Source organism: Henckelia pumila, chromosome 2 (assembly GCF_033568475.1).
Source record: "Henckelia pumila isolate YLH828 chromosome 2, ASM3356847v2, whole genome shotgun sequence".
Lineage (NCBI taxonomy): Eukaryota > Viridiplantae > Streptophyta > Magnoliopsida > Lamiales > Gesneriaceae > Henckelia > Henckelia pumila.
The window spans coordinates 185706491-185716001 of record NC_133121.1 but is presented as its reverse complement, the minus strand read 5'-3'; the positions used below and the strand labels follow the sequence as shown (position 1 = coordinate 185716001).

Sequence of the window (9511 nt, the reverse complement as noted above, 5' to 3'; positions counted from 1 at the left end):
GGGATCCCAAATATTCGGGTCCCGACATGTGTCGAATACCGGATCGGGAGATAAAAAAAAATTTCAATTCTTTTCGGGGACGCGAGTTGGGTAGGAGAGTTCCAACCCTATTCCACCCCTAGATTTCAGTGCTTCATTAGTCAATGCTTCATACTCTTGCACAATATTCAAAGTCAAGCTTCGTGATGTTCATAATTTTCAGTTCCAACAAACCCGGAGAGGATCTTGTTTTCTTCTAGCATCCGCAAATAAATATATTCGTCTTGTTGTAATTCATGCAAGTGAGGTCTTTTATGCATTTTTGAGGTTTCTTGAGCTTAATTGTCAATACAAAATTCTTGAGATAAATGATGATCATGGGGATGTGGGCTTGATCGATTCAGTCGGCTTCGATATCCTTTCGCCGTCGCTACATTAGGTGATTAACGATGGCCGAGGATGGCTATTTTCAGGAAGGAACACACGATGGACAAAATAAAACACCGAAAACCACGGATAGTAAACGAAGATCAGATAGAGGAGATGAAGAGATTAGAGCAGTCAACAAAGTTCCATTCTATAAGCTGTTCTTGTTTGCAGACTCGGCAGATTATGCATTGATGGCCATTGGATCTGTCTCAGCTATAGCAACTGGATTATGCCTGCCTATCATGACATTATTATTCAGCGAATTAGCCGACTCATTCGGGCAGAATGTGGGAACCAAAAGTGTCGTTAATGAAGTTTCCAAGGTATTATCATATATGCATTGCATTTCTCTAAACAGTAAATTTTATAATTTTTTGAATGGCCAACATGATATTACCATCTTTAGGTGTCCCTGAAGTTCGTTTATCTTGCCGTGGGGTCTGGCGTCGCTGCGTTTTTCGGTTAGTAAATTACAAGTCTGCATTAGTATGTAATGAAGATAGAACTCTAATTTGCTTCTTGGCAGAGGTGTCATGCTGGATGACCACAGGGGAAAGACAGGCCACTCGAATAAGAAATTTGTACCTCAAAGCCATTCTAAGGCAAGAAATTGGATATTTTGACACGGAAACGACTACCGGAGAAATTATGGATACGATGACTAATGACACAGTTGTGATTCAAAAGGCTATAGATGAAAAGGTAATTCTTGAAGTTCTAAACTCTCTCCTGATGAATAAATGTTTTAACTCTGTTTTTATTGATGAAAAAACCTACAGATAGGCAAGTTTTTACAGCTTTCAACGTCTTTCATTGGAGGGTTCGCGATAGCATTTTCAAGGGGATGGATTCTGAGTCTCATCTTGCTTTCGGTTGTCCCTTTTTTTGCCATCTCTGCTGCTTTAATGACTACCCTTATACCGAAGTCGATATCACGGGGGCAATCAGCAAATTCAGCAGCAGCTGTTGTGGCTGAACAAACCATTAGCTCGATAAGAACTGTAATAAATAATCAACACATGTATATCTCTATTTTTTTTTTTCTTAGGTTCGCGATAGAGTTCTTATTTCTGGATTCATTTATTGTTTAGGTTGCATCATTCACCGGCGAAAGGCAAGCGGTTGCTAAGTATGAGAAATCACTACATAGAGCTTATGAAGCAGGTGTACATGAGGGGTTGGCCGCGGGATTAGGTTATGGTGTAACTTGGTTAGTCCTCTATAGTAGTTACGGGTTAGCAGTATGGTTCGGTGCCAAAATGATTTTACACAACGGATATTCCGGCGGGGATGCACTTAGCATAATGATGGCTGTCCTAATGGGATCTGTGTAAGTTTCAGTCCTCATATTTGATGTATGTTAGTCAACAAACGAGCTCGAAGCGTGCACATGTAAAAAACTTTTTTTCTGTACAGTCATTTGGGTCAGGCATCTTCAAGCTTGAGTGCAATAATCGCTGGCCAAGTTGCTGCTTTTAAAATGTATCATACAATATCAAGAGAACCAGGAATCGATCCTTTCGATGGAAGAGGACGAGTGATGGATGACATAAAAGGGGATGTTGAGCTAAATGACGTGCATTTTAGCTACCCTTCTAGGCCAAATGAGAAAATATTTTCTGGGTTTTCTCTACGAGTTCCGGACGGGACAACACTAGCTTTGGTTGGAGCAAGTGGAAGCGGAAAATCAACTGTTATAAATCTTGTAGAGAGATTTTATGATCCACAAGCGGGTCAAGTGCTGATTGATGGTGTTAATATCAAAGAATTTCAGCTCAGATGGATTAGAGGGAAAATCGGGCTCGTAAACCAGGAACCTGTGTTGTTTGCTTTGAGCATTAGAGATAACATTTCATACGGGAAGGATGATGCATCGATTGAAGAAATTGAAACTGCTGCAAAACATGCCAATGCTGCTAAATTCATAGACAAACTGCCTCAGGTAACAAACACCACATTCTTTACTAACTGTTCAATATTGTTTCTCACAAGTACTATTTGAAATTCTATGTTTCCAGAGGCTAGACACTATGGTTGGACAGAACGGGACGCAACTATCAGGCGGCCAGAAACAGAGAATAGCTTTAGCCAGAGCAATCTTGAAAGATCCGAGGATTCTTCTTCTAGACGAAGCTACAAGCGCACTTGATGCAGAATCAGAGAGAACAGTGCAGGAAGCACTAGACAGGGTGATGATCAACAGAACAACACTCATTGTGGCGCATCGATTAAGTACAATCAGGAATGCCGATGTCATTGCTGTTATCCAACATGGAAAGATAGTAGAAAAAGGTTCTTATGTTCATAAAATCTTTATATTCATAAAAAGGTGTTTTCAATGCTTGTTGGGAAAATAGTCTTATGGTTTATCTAACCAGGTTCACATTCAGAACTGACGCAAAATCTTGATGGGACGTACAGTCGGCTCATAAAATTGCAAGAATTTAGCAAATCTTCATCCCACTGTTCATTAAATCACCGAGCTGGAGAAGAGATTGCTACTGATTCTGGACATCACTCAAGCCAGTTTATCTCATTCTTACAATCCATAAGTCGCGGATCATCAGGAACAGGAAACAGCAGTCCGCTCTCACTCTCATTGTCAACAAGTATTCCCATTCCGATCAATGAATTAGATTCATTGTTTCATGAGCCAAAACTTCCAACTTCATCACAACACATAGTGGAGAATAAAATCCCATTATACCGGTTGGCTCGCCTTAACAAACCCGAGATTCCAGAGTTAGTACTTGCTTCTTTAGCTGCAGCTGTCAACGGTGCCATGCTACCACTTTATGGGCTCTTATTCTCCAGTGTAGTAACAATTTTCTATGAACCAGCTCATAAGCTTCAGAAGGATTCTAACTTTTGGGCTTGTATGTTTGTTGTTCTCGGTTTGGTGTCTCTTCTGGCGGCACCTCTAAGGACGTACTTCTTTTCCGTGGCAGGGTGTAGGTTGATTAAGCGAATAAGACTAATGTGCTTTGAAAAGGTTGTTCACATGGAAATAAGTTGGTTCGATAAAAAGGAGAACTCAAGTAGTTCAATAGGCTCACGACTTTCAACCGATGCCACATGTGTGAGGAGTTTGGTCGGAGACTCACTCGGATTACTTGTACAAAATATTGCAACTGCTGTTGCAGGTTTGATAATTAGTTTCACAGCGAGCTGGCAACTGTCTCTCATAGTTCTATTCATGCTACCTCTTATTGGACTCCATTGGTATCTTCAAATAAAATTTATTAGTGGATTTAGTGCAGATGCTAAGGTCAACTTTTCTGTCAAAACTTTTGAAACATGAAAATTTTAATGTAAATGCTCACTCAAGTCATTTTTTCTTTTGCAGAAATTGTATGAGGAAGCGACTCAAGTCGCAGGTGATGCTGTTGGGAATATACGGATTGTTGCTTCGTATTCTGCAGAAGAGAAAGTACTAGCATTACACACGAAAAAGTGTGAAGTTCCTTTGAAACTTGGAACCAAACAAGGTCTACTAAGTGGAGCAGGTTATGGGATATCCTTCTTTTTTCTTTACTCAGTTTATGCCGTAAGTTTCTACGCTGGAGCTCGATTAGTTGATGCTGGAACAACAACGTTTGGTCATGTTTTTCGAGTAAGTTTTTCTTTCTTTTCATCCTGGTCTATATATATTTTTTTCGTTTTAAAGTAGACATTGATCTTCCAAAGTTGGCAGGTTTTTCTTGGACTTAGTATGACAGCTGTGGCGATATCTCAATCGAGGGCTCTTGCACCAGATGCAGGCAGAGCCAATGCTGGTGCAGCTTCTATATTTACACTTCTCGACCAGAAACCGGAAATAGACTCTTTTAACGACTCCGGGACCACATTAGAAAATGTAAAGGGTGACATTGAATTTCATAATGTCAGTTTTAAGTATCCAAGTAGGCCTGATGTTCAGATTTTAAAAAATTTGTGCTTGGCAATTCATTCAGGCAAGGTAAAAATGCGAGGCCGGTTTTGTATCTAACATAGAAAATTGTCAGTTTAAACAATCAAGCTTATTTCTTTTTGTCAGATTGTTGCTCTCGTCGGAGAAAGTGGTTGTGGAAAATCGACCCTCCTATCCTTATTGCAACGATTTTATGATCCAGATTCAGGTCGGATCACTCTAGACGGTGTTGAAATACAAACTCTGAAGTTGAAGTGGTTAAGACAACAGATGGGGCTAGTAAGCCAAGAGCCTGTGTTATTCAACGATACCATTCGAGCCAACATTGCCTATGGAAAGGAAGGTAACGCCACGGAAACTGAAATGTTTGATGCAGCAGAGCTGGCCAATGCACATAAATTCATCAGCAGTTTACAAGAGGTTTGTTATCTATTTGAAATAAACCAATTATGTTAGAAAACTGTATTACAATAAAATGTGTGAAATGATTATTGAGTAATGTAACTCCTAAATCTTGAACTTCTAGGGATATGACACGATAGTCGGTGAGAGGGGGATTCAGTTGTCCGGAGGTCAGAAGCAACGAGTCGCCATTGCACGAGCTATACTAAAGAAACCACGAATATTACTACTTGATGAAGCCACAAGTGCCCTTGATGCCGAATCCGAGAAAGTTGTTCAAGATGCTTTGGACCGAGTCACATTAGGCAGAACCACTGTGATAGTGGCACACAGGCTATCTACTATAACGAACGCTGATGTTATCGCGGTTGTGAAGAATGGAGCCATCGTAGAGCAAGGGAAACATGAAGATTTGATCAATAAGAGCGATGGCATCTATGCTTCTTTAGTTGCATTACAAGATGGTGGTGATGGTGCTTGATTATGTTTACTTATATCATGTAATCTATATGTACTTAAGTTGTATTTGAGTTCGTCGATCACAATTTCAATTACATGTCATTCAAGTCTCGTATCATTAATAACTACTAGTTTCATCAAGTTTAACAAATTCATGTTTCACTAAATCATGTGTTGAAGAATCAATTATCGACTTTTGGTGCTAAACAAAATAATCAAAGGCAAAAATAAAATAATAAGTTAAGTCAACTGAACAAAGCTGGACAACTGAATTAGAGTTACTCAACTGAACAGTCTATGAAAGTCAGTCGAACCTTTGAACCGCAACTGGGCCAGACGACTGAAATTTTCAAGGAAATCAAGACTGGATATAGTCGAGGATTTGATGACTGAAGACAACGACTGATCATAGTACAGTGACTGAAAACACTCTCGTCTAATCAAGGATGCTAAACAGATACCGCAACTGGATTTAAAGGCGACTGACATTTATGAGAGATATTCAAGAATGTCAGTTTTGATCTTTAAACATTCGCAACACGATCAGAAGACTACAGATCTGTCTGTTATCTATTTTTGGTAGAAAGACATCCGTACACTGTAGACTCCGCAACAGTGACAATGCGAAGAGTTGTAATATTTAACATAAACTAGAAAAATGCATGTGCGTTGCACGATACAACAATTTTATTTTAAATAAAAGCAGTTAATCCTATAAATACAAATGAAAATTATATATTTTTTCTAAAATTATATTAATCACTTATATTACTCTAACTTGAAAAATTTCATTGTTTTCACATTTTTCTTTTAAATTTAAACTACTTTATATTTCGTTGTATCATTTTATTTGTTATATGTCTTTTTCTCTTAGCGAATAAAAATATTTTCTCATTTTATTCAATCTCAATGGTTTTACTTTCTTCAAAAAAAGGTTGACCCCGAAATGGACCCCATCCCACATGAGTCAGAGACTCATTGGCTCATGCGAAAGTTAAATCGAGGCATGTGCACGAGCGGCAGGGATCTGAGGGAGGGAGCAACATGGCCAACCCCCAGAACATACCCCACAATATTTCAGCAGGAAATATGCTCCACATAAGGATCGAATCCGCAACGCTGGAGAATTTCTTCTCATGTCATCTCAGGCCTTACCAACTCGCTTATGCCCCTGTGGGCTCAATGGTTTTACTTTCCTATTCATCAATGATTCACGTCCCTTTATAATTTTAATTTTTGGTGATTTTTCAACGACTATATTTGATCTTAAAATTATTCACAACGTCAAGTAAATCAATATATTCATTTTTTTATAAATAGTTTTCAAATTTCAAAAAATTCGGAAAATTCGTAGTCAAATTTTACCGATATATCTTACACTTTTGACATTATTTTGAATTACCTTTTATTTTATTACGTTTGAAATTACAATTCACCATAATAAATTATTTGATTTTCCAATATCATCACTAATGCTGATATATTTTATCCATTTTTTGAACTTCTAATTAAAGATATGAAGAAAAAGATTTTTTGTTTTATCTCACCACTCGTTTTTCTTAATTATTAACTCAATTTGATTTAATCTATGACACCTTAATAAAACAAGAATAATTTGTTTCCACATTAAATTAATTTGAGTTCACCAAGATTTCTCCTTTTTGTAACTCCAATTTCCATCATCAACATTTGTAAGTTTTAATAATTTAATTTAATTTAATATTATATCATATATAATACCAATACGACATGAATTTTAGTTATAAACAGATATTTTTATAATATCCAAAAAAAAATTGGTGTACTTTTAAAAAAAAAATTGTACATAATTACATAAAATATATCAATATTATTGAAAATTTTTATCAATAAAATTTTTCAAAAAAACTTCCATTAGTCCATATCAACGGCCAATTTACGAGTTGGATTGACCCAACAAATTGAAAATTATATTTTTTTTATGTTAAAAATATTACTTTTTGTTACAAGTTTGAGTCATATCAACATATCTCATAGATATCAATATAAACAATTCAGACCATTTCACAAGATACATAATATCTTCCCAAATTTTATTTGTCCATAAATATTTGTAATCAATATATTTGTCCCCTCAATTACTTGGAAAAAATATCACAAAATTATTTAGAGCAATACTATATGCTTCCATTTATAAACAAAATATTATCTATACTACTCCATTTAATATAATCTGAATAAACAGTTAAACAACAAAAAATATCAATTAATTATTGCTCAATGAAGAGAAAAACATGTATGCAAATTCACGATTCAAGCAGATAACTAACTCCTACACATGGATAAGTAATTTTTTTTTATTTATCCATCATTTTACTTAGAAAATCATAACTAAAAGTAAGCATTCGAAAATCTAACCAACAATTGGAAATTTGATATTAAAATTTGAAGTAAAACAACAACCAAATATATATATATATATATATATATATATATATATATATATATATATATATATATAGAGTTTTACTATACTGTCCGCCTATCATGCCCACCAACTATGCCCACCAATGATGTGACACTATTCTATTTGATGTGATAAATATGTGATAAATTGTAGGTCCAATATAATAGTGTCACATCATTGGTGGGCATGGTTGGTGGGCAGCATAATAAAACTCTATATATATATATATATATATATATATATATATATATGTAAATCTATTAATGTAGTTGTAACTGAATACAATTTAACATCAAAAGTTTATGGGTAATGCTACATGTACACTGAAGGTTACACGTTGGGTTACACATTGCACTTGAAATTACATGAGTATCCTACATGCATTTTTGAAAGATTTTTTCCAAATAAAGTGCATGAATAATCATGTAATTTCAAGTGCAATGTGTAACTCAACGTGTAACCCTCAGTGTACATGTAGCATTACCCAAAGTTTATATAGTGCAAGACCTTAACACACTTAAAAATCCTTTACATGAATAAGTTGAAAGCTAAAATTTTTTTTAATTAAATTCATAGATATACATCAATGTAGAAAATAACAAAAAAACAGAAATAAAAATATCATTCTTTGACTAATTGGTGGATAAAGATATACAATTTTTATGATCAAGTGGTAAGTTAAAATAAATAAATTAAAGTAAAATATAATAAATTTGAAGTCATTAATTTTTTTTTCTTAAAACTTTGAAGCCATTAATTAATATGGCCATGATACACAAAAAAACACAAAAGACGATGAATATTTATTGAAATGAGCTCATGAAAATTTAATGTCACACTAAATTAACAAATTAAATTACTTAAACAACTTCATATTAAGACAAAAGCCTAAGGAATACAAGGATATATTAGAAATAATTTTTGTGTTATTTTTGGACAAATGCTATATTAGCCCGAGTAATCAAATTAAAAAATAAATAACCAATATGTAACCAAATTAAAAAAATAAGTAGTCCATATGTCTCAAAATTGGGCTTTTTTTGTCCTTTTTTATTGATTAGATATAATTCAATTTAACTTTCGTCTCTATTAATCTCCGTCTTTTAAATAATATTTTCACTTCTGTTAGGTTTGGATAGTCTGAAATCACAGAAATACCAGAAATAATTTTTTGGCTTTTGAGTTTGTGTTATCTCTCAGTGTTGTCAACACTTCAAGAAAACACTATGCAGCGGAATAAAATAATTAAAAGTGAATAACACACAAATAATTATGCACAAGTACTAAGTACTTGTACGATGCCTCATGACGAAATAATCACTAGAAAATCAAATCAGTTTACAAAACCAACTAGTGATTGTTTTACGAAAAACTACTTTTCTCAACAGATTGAGAAAATAAAAGACTTTCTAAAAACTAGTAAAAACTAGAATAAAATATCAATAGGAAGAATTAAACCAAAAAATGAAAACCAAAGAACCAATTTCAGAACAACACTTCACTCGTGTATTCTTCAGTGTTTCGAACACTACTCGACAACACAACGTAGCAGTAGTATTTTCTTCAGAAATTCTTCAATGATGAATCTTCAACGCTCCAAAATTTCTTCAGTAAATCTCTATGTATTTTGCTCTCTACGTTCCACTCTCTTAATTTTTCTTGTCATCCCTATTGATCGGTCCAAGCTCTCCTTTAAATAGATCTTCACTATATTTCCATAAATAAGATTCTGCACATCATGGAAACAAGGTATAATCAGAAATCAAATCTTTCCATGAAAGTAATAAATATCACCAAATTTAAAACTTGTCTAAGAAAGGCAAAACTCTAAATATATAGATTGAACGCAAATTGAAAATATTTTAAAAGACATGTGCACGACATGT

General features: G+C 34.6%; 1 protein-coding gene across 1 annotated transcript; it reads left to right on the top strand.

Annotated features, from left to right (window-relative positions):
• Nucleotides 1-203: 203 nt before the first annotated feature.
• LOC140879172 (ABC transporter B family member 11-like) lies at nucleotides 204-5201 on the top strand. Its single transcript, XM_073282836.1, has 12 exons — nucleotides 204-731; nucleotides 815-869; nucleotides 935-1110; nucleotides 1188-1409; nucleotides 1500-1738; nucleotides 1825-2350; nucleotides 2427-2700; nucleotides 2787-3676; nucleotides 3755-4021; nucleotides 4103-4366; nucleotides 4445-4738; nucleotides 4845-5201. Exons 1-12 carry the CDS (start codon nucleotides 429-431, stop codon nucleotides 5199-5201), a joined length of 3867 nt encoding a protein of 1288 aa, XP_073138937.1. The 5' UTR covers nucleotides 204-428.
• The last annotated feature ends 4310 nt before the right edge of the window (nucleotides 5202-9511 follow it).

What these genes read in the sequence shown, in the direction of transcription:
- LOC140879172 (XM_073282836.1), top strand. Translation starts at nt 429, where the DNA reads ATGGCCGAGGATGGCTATTTTCAGGAAGGAACACACGATGGACAAAAT. An exon ending in TCATAGACAAACTGCCTCAG is followed by an intron (nt 2,351 to 2,426) that starts GTAACAAACACC and finishes CTATGTTTCCAG; the next exon opens with AGGCTAGACACTATGGTTGG. An exon ending in TCATCAGCAGTTTACAAGAG is followed by an intron (nt 4,739 to 4,844) that starts GTTTGTTATCTA and finishes TTGAACTTCTAG; the next exon opens with GGATATGACACGATAGTCGG.